The sequence below is a fragment of the Mizuhopecten yessoensis genome, unplaced genomic scaffold (genome assembly GCF_002113885.1).
Source record: "Mizuhopecten yessoensis strain PY_sf001 unplaced genomic scaffold, ASM211388v2 scaffold2307, whole genome shotgun sequence".
Classification (NCBI taxonomy): domain Eukaryota; kingdom Metazoa; phylum Mollusca; class Bivalvia; order Pectinida; family Pectinidae; genus Mizuhopecten; species Mizuhopecten yessoensis.
Genome location: NW_018404481.1, coordinates 1,588,283 through 1,612,255, shown reverse-complemented (window position 1 = coordinate 1,612,255; position 23,973 = coordinate 1,588,283). Strand labels below are relative to the sequence as shown.

General features: G+C 36.8%; 2 protein-coding genes across 2 annotated transcripts; one reads left to right on the top strand and one right to left on the bottom strand.

Moving 5' to 3' along the window:
- The first annotated feature begins 1,597 nt into the window (after positions 1-1,597).
- On the top strand, positions 1,598-13,907 carry LOC110445445. Its single transcript, XM_021490084.1, has 14 exons — positions 1,598-1,657; positions 1,869-2,014; positions 2,447-2,522; positions 2,859-2,970; positions 4,606-4,756; positions 5,667-6,095; positions 6,390-6,524; positions 7,273-7,403; positions 8,586-8,675; positions 9,347-9,424; positions 9,937-10,035; positions 10,899-11,104; positions 12,498-12,763; positions 13,564-13,907. Exons 2-14 carry the CDS (start codon positions 1,871-1,873, stop codon positions 13,753-13,755), a joined length of 2,109 nt encoding a protein of 702 aa, XP_021345759.1. The 5' UTR covers positions 1,598-1,657; positions 1,869-1,870; the 3' UTR covers positions 13,756-13,907.
- An 8,024-nt stretch (positions 13,908-21,931) lies between these two features.
- Positions 21,932-23,610, bottom strand: LOC110445444. Its single transcript, XM_021490083.1, has 2 exons — positions 23,366-23,610; positions 21,932-22,680 (listed from the first exon to the last, which is right to left on the bottom strand). Exons 1-2 carry the CDS (start codon positions 23,482-23,484, stop codon positions 22,002-22,004), a joined length of 798 nt encoding a protein of 265 aa, XP_021345758.1. The 5' UTR covers positions 23,485-23,610; the 3' UTR covers positions 21,932-22,001.
- Between the last annotated feature and the right edge of the window lie 363 nt (positions 23,611-23,973).

Sequence of the window (23,973 nt, the reverse complement as noted above, 5' to 3'; positions counted from 1 at the left end):
TTAGTATTTTTCTCTCATTCCAACCACCAGAATAGCAGAAACCATGAAAATGCGTTTGGACTGGCGACCATTTTGAAAATATCAATTTTTCCCCTTAGCTTTTTTGACGAAAACGAATTCGTCAGCGATATTTAGCATACCCCATACTTTCAAACACAGTTTACGCAGAAAAATGATCTCATCTTTCTAACGTGTACGGTAAATATATCGTAAAAGGTTCTAATTTCATCACGTTGCCTTTTCCGCATTACGGCATCGGTGTTTTCCAAATTCGTGACGTCACGTCATTGTTGAGCCTGTGTGACGTCACATCCATGTAAGATAAACTCAGCAAGCATGGCTATTTTACATGCATAGTCAGCGTTTTCTCTTACCCTGGACAGGTGTATCCGCATTTTTACCGGTGTGAGATTTCCTTGTCTCGCCCTAGGGTTGAGACGGGGGGATTCCCCTATTCCTAACAATGGCATGACGTCACATAACAATACAATGACGTCACGTCAACAATCCATCAACGTCACGTCAACCCTGAATTTAGCATGTAACGATTTCATTACATTGTGCATATGATACACAATGAAAGAACAGGGTAAGAGTGATGGTAGGTGTATTCAACACATAAACACCAATTAGGCTAATTCACTAAAATATTTTCGTATTATAATTCTCTGAATAACTCTTTCTATAGAAAAAAAACAGAGTAGGCCTACTGTATTGGAACCTCGGTCTCAGTGACGCCTAAATCCGATCCTGCCCCAATCCCGCCCGATTATGCCCGATCCTGTATATCGTCGAACTAACGTGCCGATATTTTCTGAACATTGTTTAACTTGAATGAAGTGAACACATCGTGACGTCATTTCATACGTAAGCAGTTGGGGTTGTGTACAGGGGATGTATAAAAGATAATTTGAGGCTCGGATATGCTATCCTTTTTTAGAACGAATTATGTACTGTTTTGGGATATTAATGCAAACATAAAGTTGAATTTTATCACCACCCGGTGAATAATTTTACTATTCGGCAAATATATTTTCAAGTTTATGGCATATTTCATTCAGAAGTTCTGGACCGACAGTATGACAGCCTTATCATTCTGTCTTACCCTTTCGAGGGCCTTCGAACGGAATGACGCTTGGCAGCCAATTTTGAATGTGTTGGAAGTTCTTACGGTTTTGATCTTCTATTGGAAAAGGGCAATTGTGAGTATGACTATGTCTCAACTACAATGTATTTCAGACATTTATCATTATAAAGGCCATATTACCTATTCTGTTTTAGCTCAGTAGGCGGTTTTCTATCAAAAAAATAAATCCACTTCTCTCGACTTTCAACAAGTTTGGTTGTGATTCAAATTCAAACATTACGTGTGGTATACATTTAAACATTTGAATGATATCCGTCAGATGATATATAACGGTAAGTTAACGTTAATATTTTTGTCTTATTTTCATGTCATTAGACCTATCATTCTGCAGGTCGACATGACTGACGCACGTGCACGTTCCTGAACTGACAACATCAATGCCGATATTGAGATGTTGACAGGAACAAGAAGCATGCATGCGGCACAGATTAGGCCTTTTTGGACTGGCACTAGGCCTTAAAGTACCAACATTGACGTATTTTGAAACTTGTTTCAAGTTCTATGATAGAGGTAACTGGAACAGGAGTGAGGGAAGAAGAAAATTAATAAGATCTGTCAACAAATGAATGACGTAACTGTTACATGTTAATCACCTGATAGAGTAGATCATACCCCCACCCCTTCCCATTTTTTTATTGGGGGGGGGGGCAAATATGAAATTATCGATAAGCCATAACGAAATTTATACAAAAACAAAACTCCTTTTTCCTTTTTCTCCTAGTGATGCCAAGAGGAGAAACATTCCAGATGAGAGTACGACGTCGTCAGTCCGATGCCAAGTGGCGTGCAAGTGTGGCAACCTGTTACGAGACCCTTAAGAACATCATACCCAACAGAGAAAAGATGCCGAAGCGCAAAATATCAAAAGTATATAATATGGGAATTTTGCAGAGAAATAAGATTGAAAAAAAATTAAGATCAAAATTAAAATTTGTTCTCACGCAGACAGTTTTACTTAATGTACAAGACAGTTTTTTGTCCCTGCTTCAAGCTCAGATGGGGATGGTATCAAATATTAATAATTAGTGCTGAGTCAGTCAAAATATACATACTTGTCGTCAAGTTCCAGGTAAAAATGCCTTTTAGATTAGATGTCCTTATTGAAATTTTCTATTTTTGGTGTTGAAGATCAAGATTTAGATTTCACTCGCAAAAGTAAAACTAGCCCGAGTTTCCTCTCGCCAGTGGAAACTCGGGCTTAAGTAAAATATAACTGGCTCTAAGAATAAATTTATAACTTTGATATATGCCACTCGGTCTGAAGCTGAATTTACCATATTTTTTTGTATCATTGTCCAGGCTCTGATCCTCCAGGAGACAGAGAACCACATTGTGAATATAGAAAATAAGTTCAGAGACCTATTGGAACAAAAAGGTATATTGTTTATATAGTATAGATTGTATACAAGTTACAACATAGCAGAACTCTTTCCTCCAATTTGTTGCATTCTCCACTTTCTTATTACCAGGTAATTAAGAAAATCCATGTCAATTGGGTACTTGACCCTTAGTGATGAATAGTTCACTGCAGAAAACAAATTGTTCAGTGATGTGAACCTCCGCTCCATTCAGCCCCCTCGTTACATAAAATGTATCGCACAACAATTCATTGCTCTTCAATATGTGATAACCAGTGTCTTATTTTTCTCTAACACTAAATGTCATTGCTTTTCCAAAATTTTGTTGTAAAGTTTAAAACATATTTTTGCAGCAAAAGCAAGGGGAAAGTCTTTGATAATGCAGACAGATTTTGGCTTTGCAGAAGCAAAAATAGAAGATATACGAAAAGAATTCTCAAACAAGCAGGAAAACCTCTACTTGCAGTAAGTATGAATGTGTCGCATTAATTTGCGAAATATCAACGAAGTTAGTGAAGAAGACTCCCTGATCACAGCTATTTTTTGAAGCGGGAAAACATTTGCCCAGGTTATAGGCACTTGCACTTCGCTAATTAATTCATTAAATTAAAACGGCCGTAACGATCATAAATTCAATGTTTTATTTATCTGGTCCTACCAGGATTCGTGCATGAAATATTCACGTTTTTTTTTTCAAAATTTCAATTCACATTTTTTTTCAAAATTCATTAATTTGACATAGAATGAGTCGCTGCTTATCAGAATTTATTAGTAAAAGGTAGATAAATCACTGCAACTCTTCTGTCATTGGCTCCCTTGTGAAATCAATTACTCCATGGCTTGCATGTATTTTGAGTACAATAATCATACATGCTATTGACAAAGACAGGAACACCAAGTGTTTTTTACAGGGAATTGTTCGGAAAATATCTCGTTGATAAACATATAATTAAGAATTTAAAAAATTTATATATTAAAAAACACTTACATTATGAGAAAGAAAATAATGCAATATTTCACCATAACTTGTTTCTATAAAAAAAGTTTCTTTGCAAATGAAAATTAAAAAAAACCTGATTTTCTTTATTTATCAGANATTCATTAAAAAAAAAAACGCCTTTTCACGTGATGTCCCTTTAAGTCCATTTAAGGAAGAAAACCAAATGCCCATATTGCATTGGGGTTGAGATCTTTATCATTCATCAATGTATCATTTTGTCACTATAATTCTTTTCTGGTCCCACAGGCAAGTAAAACACATTTTCTTTTTGCATTCAATACATACAGAACAAATCTACTTGTGGACATGAATTAGTATTTTTTTCCCGAAAAACTGATTTTTTTTAAAGATTTTCCATGTCTCTAAGACTCTCTTATGACCAATAAATTAATGGTAATCATTATACTTTCTAAATTTATGAAATCCTGTCCTGCATTTGGATTAAATAGTAAGGTTTGCCATGTTTGAGTGACTAGAATATATAATTTTATCCCCCGCTTTCACCGAAACGGGGGATATCAATTGGGGACTGTCTGTTTGTCTGTCACGCTTCGTTTCCGTGCAATAACTAGAACAAATGTTAACCGATTTTCTTCAAACTTGGTCACAGGGCTACATGCCTTAATGGTTCAGCTAAGTTTGATGTCCATTTTCAGCAGCAGACTTTATTTGGCGGAGTTATGGCCCCTTGAATAATGAAAAACGTCATTATCTGCGGCGCTTCTTGTCCATGCAATAACTACAACAAATGTTAACCAATTTTCTTCAAACTTGGTCACAGGGTTAAATGCCTTAAGGGCTTGGCCAAGTACGATGACCACTTTCAGCGGACTTTATGTTTCAACCAAATTCCTTATGCACATTCAACTCATGCTAAGTTTGCCAACCGATGTGATTTGTGCATATTTACGGATAATCAATGAGGTATAGGGCTTTTTCTTTTCAAGCTATACGTTATGTCTCGACAGCACAATACTCACATGTTTAAACCTAACCTCAATAATGTTAACCTAGCTACAATGTCAGGAAGGTGCAAGCGGGGGATATAAATTCCACAAATTTGCTTGGTTTTATTGCATTGATGAATTTTCATGTTACAGAAACTGTAGCCAGCGTAAAAAGAGTAACATCCCATCTGATCTTGAGCTGGGCTTGATTGACCTGAGGTCGTCCATGTGTAACTTGTCAGTGGTTCCGCTCGACTGTCTCCAAGAGTTCCTCAGTTCTTCGAACAGCAACGAGTTCTGTGAGGTCCGTTATTGACTGACAAACTGGTATACCTTATCAGGGAAAATCCTGGAATTTGAGAGCATTGGGCCATTTTAGCAATTTTTAGTCAATATCAAAATAAAGAGGGGCAATTCTATGTAAAATCAAGAGAAATGTGGAACATGGAAGGGTCAATTTCAGTTTTGAGGGGTCGATGGGCCCATGAGGGCCCCCCTCCAGGAATATCCCTGCCTTATTAGCAGTGTTATACTTCTAGATATAATATAATGATTCCAGGCCTAGATCGTGCAAGCATATCATTTACATTATAATGTGGGTGAAACCTAATTTTTTATGCATCTGTCATGAAACTGGGGAGCATATATAGCACTACCAATTTGTCCGTTCATCCAATCTAAGCCTCATCATTAGGTCTTCTGTAGTTTTAACTCATCACAATTAACCAATATAAGGTGTAGTGTCAATTTTTAAGTATCTGGCTGGTAGCTTCCTGGGCCAAAACCTGATAAACAATTGGGAGAAAATAACATTGAGCTATATTCAAGGTCAAAGGTCATTTTTTTTTATGAAAAATTAAGGCCTAGATTCATGATATTGGAGTAGTAACTGATTGGTATGGGATGTTACAAAGTTAATGAAAAGAAATGACCTTGACCTATATTCAAGGTCACAACTCCCAAATTTAATATCTCAAACACCTTTGGGGAAAACCAGTAGTACTAACAAAACTTGGTACGCATGATCATTACTTGGTTATTTGCATTGACAATTTATTTTTTATTTTAACTATTTTCATGGGAGGTATGCTTAGCCACCTTTTTCGTGCAAGCTAGATTATTTGGCAAGTTACAGTACATTTCTTGTTTGATTTAATCATAGCCTATTATGAAACCTTTAAAATTATTTATTACTTGTTTATAATTTGTAATAGACCCAGAATAAAGAAACCAGTGAAGAAGATGGGACATATTTGAAACACCGAATTCTGTCACCAGATTCCAGAGTAGTACCCACATACACTGATCGAACCAGACAGGAAACTCTTAATGGCCAGACAGATTTGCTTGACACTCAGGAACGTGAGACGTTGCCTCCAAGGACACCAGTAAAAGCGCGAAGAGGTAGACCAAGTAGGAGGCAAAATTATCAATATCGACGTGACAGAGTTGTGTCCCCTGAACATTCCAACATTTTTGAGAACTACAGCAGCTTTACTTCAGAGAATTTCTACCACCAGGGTCACCATGAGACCGTAGAGCATGCTAGCTTCCATAGCCGGGAGAGAACACCAGTACAGAACAGGAAACGAGGACGGGACTCGACCTCCAGGTCAAGGACACCTGCTAGGTCAACAAAACAAGTAAGGCAAAATAAAAGAATCTGAATACACTTCATTTTCGGGGTTTATTATGCCTATATATTTGAGGTCAAAATACAGCTTTTTTGTATTTTCACAAGTAAATGCTACTCTTATCAGATAATCTGATTGGTCAGGTCAGTCTACGAAAAGTAATGAAAAAGGTGATATCATTCACAGTAGAAACTTTACTTTTACCATAAAAACCTTCAGATACTTTCCACATGTCAAAATGCATAAATATATCCAATATGGACATGGATCAATGAACATTTACCAGTAAGTTCCATTTTACAGCGACTTTTTGAGACGCACAGTGGATTTACACCTGTCAAACTGCCTGATGTAGTACCAGTAACACCAGGGACGCCTAGATCCAACCCACCACAGAAATCTCCCTTCACAGCTCTCAGCTCGGACAACCATCCACAAGTAGGTGTCGCTGTCAATCCCAATCTCTGTATCGTTATATCGCTTCTATGTGCTATATATCATCAACAGTCACGTCCAACCTCTGTCATTTATCAGTCACTCCCAAACTCTCTCTCATTGATCACTTCTAAGAGCTGTATAATTACGCATATCATCGACAGTCATGTCCAGCCTCTGAAATTCACGTCTGACCCATATCATCAGGTACATCGGACCTCTGTATCATTTATCACTTCCGAATGCTGTACAAATACTCCATACATTTCAATCTGTATTATTGGTTGCTTGACCTCAATCGTCACATAGCCACTTTCCAGTCTGTCTCATCATGTAGTGACTTGCAACCTCTTTCTGATCAGACACTTTTGACCTCTGTTTCAACAGTCACTTTTGACTTCTGTTTCTTCAGTTACTACTGACCTTTGACCTCTGTTTCAACCGTCACTTCTGACCTCTATTTCATCAGTTACTATTGACCTCTGACCTATGTTTCAACAGTCACTTCCGACCTCTACCTTATCAGTCACTTTTGACCTCTGTTTCATCAGTTACTACTGACCTCTGACCTCTGTTTCACCAGTCACTTCTGACCTCTATTTCATCAGTTACTTCCGACCTCTATCTTGTCTAGAGTAACTATTGGAAAATACAAAGGAAATATTAAAATAATATTTAAGGCTTAAACTCTATACAAATAAGTCACAATTTTCCTCTCTTATACAAATAAGTCACAATTTTCCTCTCTTAGGATAGCCCACCAAGAGATGAGATTTGTATGGCGCCGGACCTGTTATTTAGCCCTCTGGACACCGCAAAACTGTTGTGTACAGAGTCTATGGATCTCATGGACTTAGATGATGGACACCAGCCCAATGAAAAGTAGGTTTGAACCAATCAAAAGTAGGTTTGAACTAATCAAAAGTAGGTTTGAAACATTTTTGAGTACATGAAACACCATTTACAAGTTCAAGTTGTCTACACAAAACTTTGTTTACAAAACCCTTACATTGGGCTGATGTTAGTTAAGTAACTTTAAAATGTTGAGAGGATGTGAATGAATGAAGTACATAATTGGAGTTACCTCCTTATGAAGCTATTCCCCTTTGTATAAAAAGCATAGTTTGCACTACTCTGAAGAAAGTACTGCATCAATTTAAATGATGGGCGGATTGGTCTAGTGGTTAACACTTTGTCCTTCCACGCAGACAGCCGGGGTTCGATCCTCGAAGTCGTCGTATGCATGGAATATCAGAGAAAGTTTTTTTCTCCTGCCCACACAACTCCAACAACCCAGGTGGAGTATAAAATGGTCTGGGGTGGATGTTGCGGTATCTGTGCTGTAGCATTCAAGTGAGGTGGCACTTTAAAAGATGCCATTGGAAGCACGGTTCCACTACAAACAGAACACAATACATCTCCAGCACACATGCAGGCATACACACATAGGGAGATATTAGCCAGGTGGCATAGGACTAGTAGTTAGCGCCTGATAATGCAGCTCCTGCAAATTCCTCAAAAATTGAATTAATTAATGTATATGCTAATTGTATTTATTGAATATCTATGTACTGTAAAGCCCTTTAGAGTGGCTTATGTTGTATGTTATTATTATTATTATTATACTTGGTACACATCACACTTACATCCAGGGGATGTGAAGTAAGTACAGAAATTTGAGTTCTCTCTCCTTTATATGGAGTTATGCCCCTTTGTTTAATAGATATATTTTGCACTCTACTCCTCCCTAAGTACTGCACCGAATCATATGATATATGGTACACAAAATCGTTACATCAAGGAGATATGAATAATGTACATGCATGCATGTATATAAATCCGAGCTAACTTCCAAATTTATGGAGTTATGCCCCTTTGTTTGAAATCTTCGTTCACCTTACTCTTGTCTAAGTTAGCTCACTGATTTTTGTCAATTTGATAGTATACTTAGTACATATTATGATAACATGTACATGAAAACGAATGTAAAACTTGATGATTTGTTAAAGGAAATCTGTATGTTCAGATTTTGAATTTTCAAATATAACGTCTTTTTCTGTGTAGTACACCTCATCATGCTAAAGAAAAAGGAAGAAAGTGTAAAGAGAATGTGCAAGGTAGAGGGACAAACAAGCCTCGAGGACAGACTCACAGGTAAACGCCAGCATATGAGGTCACTTGTAAACACGTTAAAAACCTGTCTCTGGTACACAGGTAATTTCCATGTGTATTTTAAAAACAAGTTGTATAAGCATAATCATGAATTGATAACGGCAGAGGTCATGGAAGCAATATGCACGTTCAGACTTAAAGTGCATTTTAATATCAAGTTTGAGGTAAAATATATACACATGTAGCACAGTATTACTCAATAAATGGTTTATTTTCAAAATTTGTCTGTTGACTTCTGCAGCTTTCCTACTAAACACTCGCTGCATTATCCCACTCTGTTTATAGTAATTTTGATGATGGGTATAGCAAAGGATACAAAACACTACAGGGAGAGATCAAAGCAAAAAGTATATATAAAAAAAATGGAAACCATATTAAAATTATTACAGTTGCATGCCTGAAGTACAGAAAACATTCAAGTTTTTTTTAAAAGCTTGCTTCATATATTATCAAATGGAAAAAAGAAGTTACATATACTATACACTGGCCTTTCAGATTAATCAACACCCTGAACTAAATTAATATTTAAGTGCAAACAAATTTTAGGGGGTATATAGGAATTTTCTGGAGCTATGGCCCTTGAAATTTTGAATTTCAGCAAGTGTGAAATATATCTTTTTGAGCTCGCTCACAGTTTATCCATTTCATTTTAGATCCAGATCTTCGCATACTCATCACCCAAGTGAAGGGGAGCCTCGTCAGGCTCGCAGATGTCGCAGACAGCTGGAGAAGTAAGTTAAGAAATGAGCTCTAAAAAATTCATTAGCACAAAAAGTTCAATGCCGGATGTAATCTGTAGTTTGTATTGCATACCAAGCTTTATTATGTTATATTCCATCTTCAAAGTGGTAATCACAAAGACAGGCATTGAAGTACCGCAGCCCTGTTTGCTGTAGTTTGTGTGAAAGTCTTGCATTAGTGTTCAGCTTTTGATGCAAAGTAATTGCAAAAAAAAAAATGATGACAGAAATTTTTCAATAAGTTTGCAGCTAGCTGCAGCGCAACAACAGGTAAAAAAAAAATAGTTTGTTGCAATCTTTATGTTTCTATAAAGCCAGCCTCTTTGTTGCATTCACATTGTTTTTATTTCTATAAAGGTCGACCACTTTTTTAACCCTATGGTCCATCTGGGGAAAAGATTTTGTTAAAATTCTTTATGCAGCCTCTGACACTGGACCAAGAGAATATTAGATTAAATCTGATGACATTTTCAGCTTTTTAATTTTGTTTGTTTCAACTAAAGGAGCTTTCCCACACCAGAAAAGAAGTTGGTGACAGAGACTCCATTCATCACTGGAGTGTTTGAAAGCACAGACATCAACTGTTGTCAGGACTTTGACGGGTGAGTATATGATATTGATAACGAGGCCCAAATTAATTTTCGAGTTTGCCTGCCTTCAGTGAGGGATATAATGGCATCATCTAAATGACATATTCCAGGGGTGCAGATAGCATAGGTGAGCGGTACCCCTGGAGTATCGAGGATGACTGTCTCTTTCCCCATTTGATAGAAGAATTACACACACTTCAGTTATAGTTCCCTTCTTTTGGGTGGTCGGGTGGTGCAGTGGATAGCGCACTCGCCTTTCACCAAGGAGACCGGGGTTCGATTCCCCGTTCGGACGTGAAGATGTAAAGGGTCACCTGCCCGACCACGTGGGTTTTCCCTGGGTACTCCGGTTTCCTCCCACATTAAGACCCTATGCGTGCTTCCATCCGGGCCAACAAGAGTGATTTATATAAGTTGAAATAACTTGTTTCATAAATGTTGTAAAATACCTTTATCTGTCTTCAGTAATCTTAATTATAAACATGACATTTAAACTTCTGTTGATTTACACTGCCATTGCATTATTGAAAAAAACAAATTGTTTGTAGTCTCTTTTCATATCAATCTTTAAAAAATCTGAATTATTTTAAACCAAAAGTGAATAATTTGTATTTTAAAGGAAGGTTATTCATAGGTCTTGTATATGTTTTAACCCTTATTGTAAGTTTCCTTGTTTTGGGAGAAAAATTCATTTAATATTGGAATTGTATGGAATAAATCTGAAATTTTGTTGGTAGAATAATTGTCAAAGCTAACAAATTAACATTGTGAGTAATGTTTATGAATCAGAAGATTTTTAATCAAAATACCAATTTTATCAAAATTTGAGATGGTTGAATATAAATGAACGTCAGCAAATGTTGTTGTGTTGACAGGTACTTCCAGTTTTACCAACAAATGGCTGCCGAGTGTCCAGAAACACCGGAGACAGCGAGTCGCGTGGCTCAGATGTGGAAAAATATGTCGCCAGCTTCACGTGAAACCTTTGTTGCTATGGCTGCCCTTGACACACAATCCAGTACATCTGCACTCAGTGACCTCTCAGATGACCTGTTGGACCTTGAACTTGAACCAATCATAGGTAAAAAAAACTCAAGGTCACAAAGCTTTCATTCCAATATTAATACATTTGTAGATCCTCAAGGTCAGGTCCAGGTCAGATTCTGAAGGTGAAGGTAGTGTCAGAATCATTTATTCCAATTATAGGTAAAATGTCAAGGTCATATCAAGGTCATATCAAGGTCACAACCCATTCTTCATGATTCATAAACCATGTGTATGATCTGGAATGTAACACATGCAGTCAAATTAATTATAGAACAAACTCCTGTCATGTCACAACCAATTAGAAAGGTTTTTAGCTCACCTGGTCCGTCAACTTTCCCTAAAATTCGCTACTAGTCATGACCGACTGAGCAGATTTTGACCAAATTTAGTCAGAAGTATCCTTGGGGGAAGGGAAACACATATTGTATAAATGGTGGGTCTGGCCCCCCTGGTGGCTGAGGGGCGGGCCCAATAGGGGAAATATAGCAAATTCTTTAAAATCCTGTTGTTCCATATTTGGTCTGAAGCATCCTTGCGTGAAGGGGAACCAATTTTAATCAACCATTGGTCTGGTCCCCCAGGGGCCTAAGGGGTGGGGTCCAATAGGGGAAATATTGAAACTTCTTTAAAATCCTTCTTCTTCTGCAGGAGTAAAAGGATTTGCTCCATATTTGGTCTGAAGCATCCTTGGGTGTAGGGGAACCAATTTTGTATAAACCATGGGTCTGGCCCTCCAGGGGCCTGAGGCTCAATAGGGGAAATATAGCAAATTCTTTCAATTCATTCTTCTTAGTAGGAATGAAAGGATTTGTTCCATATTTGGTCTGAAGCATCCTTATGTGAAGGAACAATTTCGTATAATGGTGGGTCTGCTCCCCTAAGGGCCTGAGGGGCGGGGCCAAATAGGAGAAATATAGCAAGTTCTTTAAAATCCTTCTTCTGTAGGAATGAACATATATCTTCCATACTTGGTCTGAAGCATCATTGAATGAGGGGAAACCAATTTTGTATAAATGGTGGGTGTGGACCCCCTGGGGGCAGAGAGGTGGGGCCCAATAGGGGAAATAGAGATAGAAACCTTTAAAATCCTTCTACTATAGGGATTTAGGGATTTCATCCCAATTTTGTCTGGAGCATTCTTGGGCCAAGGGGACTCAGTTTTGTGTGAATGGTGGGTTGGACCCCCTGTGGGCAAAGTTGCTGGGCCCAATAGGGAAATTAGAGGTTTAAATCTTTAAAATCTGTCTTTTCTGTACCATTGGAGGGATTTTATGTAATAAGAATAATTTCCCATGGTTGCTCTATTATCCAGGTGAGCGATACAGGCCCTCTGGGCCTCTTGTTTATGATTGCCTAGTGAAGAACATCTCTTTTTTAAATTCAAATTTTAAATTTTAGATTCAAATAATTTTTTCTTTTATTTTCAGATTGTTTCCAGTCATCAGCCCAGGATTGTGGTCACTCACAGCTTGTTCCAGAGTACAATGGTGATCTGTCCGAACAAGGCATTTTCCACCCTTTTCTTTCTCTCCAGACTGTCCCTGACAGAGAAGAGAAATCCACAAGTACAGCTCAGGACATGGCATCATACCTGAAGATGGGACCAGTCAGTGTAGCTTCAAACTCATCTGGACAACACACGTACCAAGACATGTTTGATTCCGCTACTTTTAACACTGGGTCCATCTCCCAGGTAAGAAGCTGTAATATTATAGATACCCTAAGTGGGCGAGGTGTGTTCCTCCAGATGGGTAGATGTTATAAATAAATTGATATATATATAAATATGCATCTTTACACAATATCTAAGGTTCAAGGATTCTGTCTCCCTGCCGTTTTATATACAGGTACAATGTCTAATGTTCTAAGATTCTGTTATACTGTATCCCTGCCCTTAACAACATCAAAGGTTCAAGGATTCTGTCTCCCTGCCGTTTTATATACAGGTACAATGTCTAATGTTCTAAGATTCTGTGATGCTGTATCCCTGCCCTTCACAATATCTAAGGTTGAAGGATTCTGTCTCCCTGCCGTTTTATATACAGGTACAATGTCTAATGTTCTAAGATTCTGTGATGCTATATCCCTGCCCTTATAAACAATATCTAAGGTTCAAGGATTCTGTCTCCCTGCTGTTATAGTATCTCAGATACGAAGATTGAATCTCCCCTTCCGTATATACACTATCTTAAAGTTCAAAGAATCTGTCGGAATGAAAGACTCTGCCGTTATATACAATATCTGATGTCCAAGGTTCAAAGATTGAGTCTCTCTGCCCTTTTGTAAATGACTTAAGGTTCATAGATTCTGTCTCCCTTCTGTTATATTACAATATCTAAGGTTCAAAGATCAAGTCACCTTGTCTGCGTAAATACAGTACCTAAGGTTAAAAGATTCTCTCACCTTGTCCTTGTTTACAGTATCTATTTGGTTAAAAAATTGAGTCCCTGACAACACTTCAAAGTTTCAAAATATATTTTTCTATATTTTCAGGCTGCCTACATGATTTCTGTCAACCAGTTTCTGGACCAGAGTGGCTGTATTGGTCAGATGTCTGGTCAGTTTGGTCACACAGCATTGTCCACGCTAGCCAAGTCCACTGACCAGGATAGCCAGACAGTCCCAGATATTGACCTTGTCCTGAATCACATCATACAGGTCAAGGACTTGAATATTCCAACTTAGTAGACTCAGTCCTACCTTAAGAGATGGTCAGTGTTTCCTCTTTTTGACAGGATGTATATAGGGTATTATGGTATGGTGGGCCATCCATCCATTTGTTAACATTTTCTTGTTTAAAACACATTTTCTTTGCCTGAAAAATGTTTTTTCTTGAAACTTTGTATACATATTAAACAAATATTAGGTGTGTAAATTCGTAAAAAAAATCCTATTTTTTTTCTTCAAAATTGTTGTTTGAAAATTAATAGAACTCATTATTCTGAAACACAATATGATCTTTTATGTCTTACATGTCTGAGATATCTACCTGTGTCTAGACTCAATATCATCAGTATGATCATTATCTATATATATTTCTGCACTGTTGGCATTAGCCTTTGGGTGAGTTCGATCATCAACTATAGTGACTGTGGTCTAACCCAAGTTCGATCAAACTCACTTTAGTAATGTGTATTGCGCATAAAGAAACACAAAGTCATGGTGGGCATGTCTGGCCACTATGGTACAACCTACCGGTTTCCTTTGGTCAGACCAGAGCAACTAATGGTCGTCTGCGCATGCATAATTATTTGAAATCAAGGCAGTGATAGGTTATTGTGTACCAACATGTGTAAGCACATTAGGTGTAAGAGCCCGACTATGGTAAATGGCTGATGATCAAACTCGACCTTTATGGAAGTCGGGTTCCAAGCTTTATGTTGATATTTACCACATTTTACCAGTGATAAGCCCATGCCTGGTAATAAGCCCACCCACACAACTTTTGACCCATTTTTTTCCCCACATGCCCTCAGGGTTAATCATCTGTTTTTTGTATCAGACAGGAATATAAGTCATTATATCTTCAAAATATTTTGGAGTCCCCTGCAATGCTTTTTGCTTCAATTTAAATTGGGGATAGCTTCAACACGATGATAAGTTAAAAAATGATATTAAACTGTACTTAACAATCCTGATATGTCAGAATATGTTAATCACTCGTGTTTTAGTCATGTACTGTTGTTAATTTTTTTTTTCCAATAATTTATTCGAATTTGAGCTCAGACGTTGCGTCTTTTTACAGGACACAATATAGATTTAGTTTTTTGTTAATTGATATTTTGTTGTTGTTATATACTGATAGTAAACATGTAGTTAATTATACTTCTTTGTTGTTTATTAAGGTATATCATTAATAGCTTATAGCCAATTATGTATATTTATTTTATGTTACATTCTACTTGAGTTGTCACAATTGCAGTTATCAATAACAATTTCACAGGTCCATCAATATAAATGGGATTTTAAGATAAATTAACTATTTCAAAGATATTTAATTTTTGAAATTTACACCATAAGTTTTCAAGCTTTTGTGCAAATGTACTTAATTTTGCCTCTTCAAAGCTATTTGATGACAAATAGTCTAAGTCTGTTTGAAAGATACAATATTTGTTTGAAAATGAAAAGATAAAAAAAATCAATGCTTTGACCCTGTAAATTTTTCATGGAAATCTACAGATTCACATAGCCTCAACCAATAACGGTAATTTGTAAAAATTTGTCTAAAAAAACAGTTCAGCAAAAAAAAAAAGTATTTTTGTTCTACAAATCACTTAAAAAAAGAAAGTGATATGGTTGAAAAATATTTGAGTTTTAAAAAATATGACCACTAATAATGAAAATTAAAAAATGTGAAATATGATTTTACATTTTAATGGCTAAATAACATGTATTGTGAAAGAATATCATGAAAACATCTTGTCACATAGATTTGACTTCAAATAGATATTAATCAGTTTTGGGTTTCCGTTTTCATGTCTTGCAAAGTTCAAATCATTAACAGCATTGTAATCATGATTGAGGTGACATTCAGTATAAGTGCATTGGGAGGTGTTTTCCCTTGAGGATCCCTGTTTACCACTGCCAAAACGAGCTCTATTAAACTTAATTTTCAAACTTTAAAACCCTTTCAACCCTATGTAACTTTAGTAGACTCTGTCATTCATTGATCTGGATGAGTCCATTATGGTCTACAGTGGTGAAAGGGTTAATTAATCAGTATGACAGTATCAGTTTACTGAGAACTTTTCATCCAGTCATCACATTCACCCTTTGCCCATAAAATCAGTTTTTCACCCAGTGTTAATTTCACTCTTTACATTTAATTACTATGATGCTGTATACTTATATTTGCTGTAATGATAAATTCGCCCTCGTCACAGAGGGTATATAATTCGGAAATTAAACTGCAGCAAAAATTTCCAAGTAAACAGTAGTTTTTATAAGTCATAAATTCTGAAAGAAAGCTATATTTTTGAAAAAAATATATTAAAATGTAACAACGATGCCAGCCAAACCTGTCTACAGAATTTTACAAAAAAACACTATATCCATGTATATAGCTGAAACAAAATTAAGGGGAGGTTACTCTTTGTATCAAAACCACATTGGAACTCTCTAGTGTTTTGCCTGCAGTGGGGACAGGGATCCATAACCATTGTACCCAACAGTAACATCAGTATATACAACAGTTGTTCATGTTTTGTGTGCATGCAGGTAATTGTACACAAAATCAGCTGGCCTGTTCTGTTGTTTCTTGTTAAGTTATTAAATTATTTGTTTCTTTTTCTTACGTTATCAACAGCTGGGTTTGTAAATGTTTTTAATTTAATTAGCGGGATGATTAAAACTTACTGTTCGTTACTGTTACAAAATATTGGTCCTTCTAATCAGCTTCGAAATCTGTTTTGAAAATTTATTTCAAGTTTGGCTCAAGAATTACATGTCCCCAATATTTTATTTTGGGATTCCAAAAGTAAAATCATGGTAAACTGATATAATTTTGAAGTGTTTCACTGAAATCAAGGATATAAAAGAGATCTGTTGTATTTGATATATTAAGCGCTTTCAAAGAAAGAAAATGAACACTGTTTATCAAGATGTATAAAAATTTGACATTTCATGCATGCAAATTGAAAAAAAGTGTATGTAGGAAAATTAATGATTTCTAGAGAAAGTAATGTTCCCTTAAGGCTTTTTCTAGTCATGTAATATGAGAAAACTGAAATCTGGCATATCACAGTTGACAAGAAAAATTATGTTTCCTTGTATTCTTTTGAAAGAAGAAAATATAACTATTTAAAAACCGTTACACTTTGACATGTAATAAACATTTTAATAATAAATTAATATCAGCTCTCAGCAAAAGTTTTTTCAATCTTCCTGAAATTACATGTATGGTATAAGCATGCTTCAATATTGGATAAAATACTCGTTAAACTAAATATTCAATAGTTTGGTTTTGAAGAGAAAAAGGGATATATAGGCTTTTAGTTTTTAGAAAGAAAAAAATTATTTGCAGATTAAAAAATACTCCAGATCTTTGTAGATAAAACTTGATATGGGCATTAATATATCAAATAAAATATTATGATTGTTATGTTAGTTAAGTTTCTTAGTTTTGCAAAACATCATTCACTCTGGAAAGTGCAGGGCACTTGATTTGTTCTGAGTTGAATATCGCATCCTGCGTCCACTTCTGTCCTGGTAATGACCAGTATTACTGACCGTTACTGCTCTTGTCCACCTGTTTCTCAATTCTCTCTCTGTTATCATCAACTTAGCCTTGTTATTTGTCATCTACTAGGTGTAGATCTGTATAAACTTCTCTATGTATGTTAAGTTTTGTAAATAAAAACCATAATGTTATTTATTAATTAACTGTTTCTTGTTGTCAAATGTTGCAGTAAGTGATATTTATGTTGACTTCATTTGCCTTTAATATTATTTTTGATTTAGAAAATACTAAAATCTTTTGTGACATATAGAAGTTGTTTTTTTTCTCTCTCAAATGACTGCCCAGTGATTATTATGAAACAACCTCTAATAAGGTCAAGGTGATTTTGGTATCTGTATAATACATACAAACATGATAATAAGCAAGGTGTAAGTTTTCTGTAATATTCACAAACATCTGATATAAATATTGTCTAAAAATTATCTCGGATGTACAATTTTCTCAATTTTCATATATTTTTTATTTTTTTTATTGTGATTATTATATTTGTACGATTGCTTTTGAAAACCAGTTAAGGAAACTAAATGGTTTGATCAGAAATCAATTCATATTTGAATGTCATAAGTAATAAATAATATTTCACCTTCAAAGTGTTCAACCTCCAATGAGTATGGCCAGATCAGGGCATGTATTTTCTGACACTAAGATATAAAGATTAGATAGTTGAGAGATCCTGTATTAACTGAATACATGTCAATGTTATCAAAAGACCTTTTTCCCATTGGCAGTAGTACACTGATGACATTATGTGGTCAGTGTATATTTTGCTATTCCTAGTGTGTAAGACTGATCAAAATGAAAATAAAATCTTACATTTTATTCACAGGAAAAAGATGTCAATTTTTTATTTATTTTTTTATTTTTTTGCAAAAAATAGGAAGTGTATATATATTAGTGTTGAATGTTATGTTTGCTGAAAAAATTAAATGTTTTTGTTTGCTTTTACCATATGTAGTCTCTTAAGCTGTCAAAAATGTTTGTTGTTTTCAAATTAGCATCATGTTTTACCATTGTTCTATTGAAGATACATGTGTTATGTTTTACTAGAATTGTGTTTTTAATTTTAGCATCATGTTTTCGTATAATTTCCAGGTTTTTTCCTCGCCAAGCTCGGCAAGGCTGTTACATATGTATACAACTGTTACTCATACAGTCATGGTATTTAATTGTTGAACTTGTTCTGGAGTTACAAATGTTAAAGAAAAACGAATCATTGTATTTAAATTATCTTTGTGAATTAAAAAGAACGCTTTAAAATCTTTTTTTATTATTATGTAGGACGATATTACATGGGGGAGGGTTTCAGCAATATGCTCGACTGGTAGAACTTGTTTCAAGATTTTAACATGTTTAACCCCAGTGACTTTGAAGTTGGGTCAAGGTCATTCAAAATTTGTTGTCCTTCATCCCAGCATGCTACTGACAAAATATCACCACCCTGGGCCTTTTGGTTATGCAGTTGAATTTGGTTGAAGGTTTATTCATAATTTGACCCCAGTGACCTTGAAAGTATGTCAATGTCATTCATTTGAACAAACCTGGTAGTTCTTCATTGAAGCACTCTACTCACCAAAAATTACCACACTGGGTCTTTTGGTTATTCAGAAGAAGTTGTTTAAATATTTCAACATATGTGACCCCAGTAACCTTGAAAGTTGGTCAAGGTCATTCATTTAAGCGATTTTATAACCCTCTGTCCCATTATGCTTATTGGTTATTGAGAAGAAGTCGATTAAAGATAAAAAATTGAAGCCAGACTCCACCTAATAAGCTCACTTGGCCCTGGTGAGCTAAACATTGTTTCATTGATTGATGATATTAGGCCTGAAGCATGTAGAAATGAAGTGCTACAAAGTTTGTTAAGATGAATGACCTTGATCCACTTTCAAATCCTAGTTTCAGAATCGAGTACTAGACACGGATGTAGTCATAGAGATCATGTAATAGACACGGATGTAGTCATAGAGATCAGGTAATAGACAAGGATGTAGTCATAGAGATCAGGTAATAGACAAGGATGTAGACATAGAGATCAGGTAATAGACAAGGATGTAGTCGTAGAGATCAGGTAATAGACAAGGATGTAGTCGTAGAGATCAGGTAATAGACAAGGATGTAGTAATAGAGATCAGGTAATAGACAAGGATGTAGTCATAGAGATCAGGTAATAGATGCGGATGTAGTCATAGATATCAGGTAATAGACGCGGATGTAGTCATAGAGATCAGGTAATAGACGAGGATGTAGTCATAGAGATCAGGTAATAGACTCGGATGTAGTCATAGAGATCAGGTAATAGACGAGGATGTAGTCATAGAGGTCAGGTAATAGAGGAGGATGTAGTGATAGAGATCAGGTAATAGACGAGGATGTAGTCATAGAGGTCAGGTAATAGACGAGGAGGTAGTGATAGAGATCAGGTAATAGACGAGGATGTAGTCATAGAGATTAGGGAATAGACGAGGATGTAGTCATAGAGATCAGGAAATAGACAAGGATGTAGTCATAGAGATCAGGTAATATACAAGGATGTAGTCATAGAGATAAGGTAATAGACAAGGATGTAGTCATAGAGATAAGGTAATAGACAAGGATGTAGTCATAGAGATCAGGTAATATACAAGGATGTAGTCATAGAGATAAGGTAATAGACAAGGATGTAGTCATAGAGATAAGGTAATAGACAAGGATGTAGTCATAGATATCAGGTAATAGACAAGGATGTAGTCATAGAGATAAGGTAATAGACAAGGATGTAGTCATAGAGATTAGGTAATAGACGAGGATGTAGTCATAGAGATTAGGTAATAGACGAGGATGTAGTCATAGAGATTAGGTAATGGACGAGGATGTAGTCATAGAGATCAGGTAATAGACCAGGATGTAGTCATAGAGATCAGGTAATAGACTCGGATGTAGTCATAGAGATCAGGTAATAGACGAGGATGTAGTGATAGAGATCAGGTAATAGACGCGGATGTAGTCATAGAGATCAGGGAATAGACGCGGATGTAGTCATAGAGATCAGGGAATAGACGCGGATGTAGTCATAGAGATCAGGGAATAGACAAGGATGTAGTCATAGAGATCAGGTAATAGACGAGGATGTAGTCATAGAGGTCAGGTAATAGAGGAGGATGTAGTGATAGAGATCAGGTAATAGACGAGGATGTAGTCATAGAGGTCAGGTAATAGAGGAGGATGTAGTGATAGAGATCAGGTAATAGACGAGGATGTAGTCATAGAGGTCAGGTAATAGACGAGGATGTAGTGATAGAGATCAGGTAATAGACGAGGATGTAGTCATAGAGATTAGGGAATAGACGAGGATGTAGTCATAGAGATCAGGAAATAGACAAGGATGTAGTCATAGAGATCAGGTAATATACAAGGATGTAGTCATAGAGATAAGGTAATAGACAAGGATGTAGTCATAGAGATCAGGTAATAGACCAGGATGTAGTCATAGAGATCAGGTAATAGACGAGGATGTAGTCATAGAGGTCAGGTAATAGACGAGGAGGTAGTGATAGAGATCAGGTAATAGACGAGGATGTAGTCATAGAGGTCAGGTAATAGACGAGGAGGTAGTGATAGAGATCAGGTAATAGACGAGGATGTAGTCATAGAGATTAGGTAATAGACGAGGATGTAGTCATAGAGATTAGGTAATGGACGAGGATGTAGTCATAGAGATCAGGTAATAGACCAGGATGTAGTCATAGAGATCAGGTAATAGACTCGGATGTAGTCATAGAGATCAGGTAATAGAAAAGGATGTAGTCATAGAGATCAGGTAATAGAAGCGGATGTAGTCATAGAGATCAGGTAATAGACGCGGATGTAGTCATAGAGATCTAGGATTTAGTTGCGAATCACTAATAATGGACCGGGACGGAGTGCGATGTGTTTTGTAACGTAGGGACAAGGTAATAGAATAATGTGTAGCCACATTTGAAGTTTGTGATCTCAATGTTTTTTCGGGATAGTTTGCGACGAGATTCTATCGACAAGTATTTTTTTTATTTAAAATATGCCCTGTCTTAAATGATACAAGTCAAGAAAATTGTACATCACACAAATTTATTATTTCTTTCAATATAAAAAGAATAATTTTCAAACCTAATAGATATTATGTCTTTGTAATAAGCGTGTAGATTAATATGATACGTTATATTCAGGGGTATAACTTAAAAGCATCCTAGAAATTCCAGGAGTTAATCTATCTTGCATTCTCTGAAATCCTGACAAAATCGACAAAACGCGATAAGCTGTTTGATTGGTTTTACGTGAAAAAAACCCTGCTTATACATAGCTTATGATGATTACAGATATCAGACTTTAAAGTCAGTCATTTTTACCGTTACGGTGCTGCGCGATTCTTTCGATGTACAACACATGATCAGATTAGTCTACTTGTATCATCCACAAGGTGGCGCGAACAGAACCTTCGGTGTCGTCATGACATGTTCCAGTGGTGCCGAGAACGTAAGTGAGCGTTTCTCCTATTGGAATTTCGAGAATGGCTTCAACGTTACTTCTTGGTAAGTTGTGTCTGTCCTATATTCTGATATAAAGGCTTGAATAACAAGATAAGGTACAAAATAACACAGGACATTGGAATATATAATGTTTTATTTCATAATTGTATCTCTTTGGTTGGGTGAGCAAATAGATACAACGTTAGGCCAATTTAGCCAAAACAACTACATGTACTAGATTTAGCGTCAAATAGTTCAAACCGGAGATTTTTCTTTTTCTTCTTTGATTTGGTATCTGTAATCTTTGCCTTACTCGTGTTATTGGGCTCGATTTTATCGCCAGAGGACTGTGCTGTCGGGAGATTCCTCGCACTTGTCTTTACACCCAGCACTTCAAGCCAATTTTCTGGCACGATGCTCTTAGCGCGCGTGCGTCTCCTGTGGTGTGTAGATGGCGACAATTTACTACCACTGTTTCCCTGTCGAAATGAGGTGCTGCTGCTATTTGTTTTCTTATTTGGATCCTCCACATCGAGCAGGTCGAAAGTGTCATTCCATTGGTTGTAGAGCTGTTTGACATAGCCATATGGATCGTCTTGGATGTACTTGGCTCGCTCCATCCAAACGTGCCACTGCTTTTTCTCATTCCCGCCGATATTGGTCAGCATGTAGTATCGATGGCGGCCATTGCGAGATAGAATGTTGAGCACATGTTCATGCGGAACTCGACTGATTTCTATGTAGCATACAGGGATGATCCATTCAAGTTCCAAATCATTAATGTCTAAATCGACATCAGCGTCATACTTAACTGACGGGAACTTCCGGTAATCAATAATCACGTCCTTAGCAACTATGAAGCTGTCTCTGGTTAGTCCCAGTAAAACCTGCCTAGAAACGGAAACAGTGAAATAAATCTAAGGCGATGCCAAATTTAAGAAGAGTACTTTTGTAGAATTTGGTTACCCCGTATTCGATAAACCGAACAAATAACTCTGTCCGGACGCTTTACTGACTATCGTTTCTCGTTTACCTTGAATTTTGTGTTTCTGTATATCATATCGTGTATCGAAGATTCCGGATTAAAGAGGCTCCAATGTACAAAATTTACAGCTGTAAAACAGAAGAAAAAAAAAAGATTTATTGTTAGTCGATAAACTAGGTCTTGTACAGTGACTCGTGTATGCCTTTCCCGCGCCATCGTTTCGGATGTTACAAGAAGTCCTTCAAGTAAGTTTTTTTTGTCGTAAGGTTTCGCTGTCATTGTTGCCCAGACTTCCTGGACAGCGCTTCCGCCTTTTTGTCGCCCTGATTCACTTGATTTTGCATACGCTTTCTTATCGCCCAGACTTACTTGATCGCGCGTCGGCTGTTTACTCGCCCAGACTTACTTGATTGCGCGTCGGTTGTTTACTCGCCCTGACTTCCTTGATTGCGCGTCGGCTGTTTACTCGCCAAGACTTACTTGATTGCGCGTCGGCTGTTTAATCGCCCTGACTTACTTCATTGCGCGTCGGCTGTTTACTCGCCCTGACTTACTTGATTGCGCGTCGGCTGTTTACTCGCCCATACTTACTTGATTGCGTCCCCACGCTTGTCGAGTTCAATGAAAGCTCCTTCTACGAGAACATTATCCTCAAGCTCCAAATATTCCTCCGACATCAACAGCTTCTGGAGCCGCGAACCATCACCCATCTTAAATACGATCTTAGCATTCTAAAATCTTCCTCTACAACTACTTTGTGACTTTTGTATGTTTGTTGTCGTCCAGAGAATGGACCCCGATAAATAAAGTGACGTCATAATGTGCACCATACTATGGCGTCACGGCCATTATTATCATTGTCAAAGCCTTAGGTCAAGGTCAACTTGTATGGTTTCTATGCCTATAAGGAGATGACGTCATCAATAAATGATTTGCATGGCGTCAAACATAACTCTGTGTGTAGGCGTATCCAGGCTTAGAAGATGCGACACCACTAATTTGGAAGCCGAATCTGTTCAGGTAGGCCTAAGATGTTATTTTCCCGTCATTATCACATCTATGTGAAATATACACACGATTGTCCAAACGTAATGTAACAGGAAATAAAATAGTGTGCTTCCACCAGGGATCGAACCCTCGATCTCCAGGTTCCCAGCCGGACGATCTACCACTGAGCTAAAGGTAAATTCCCTGTAGCT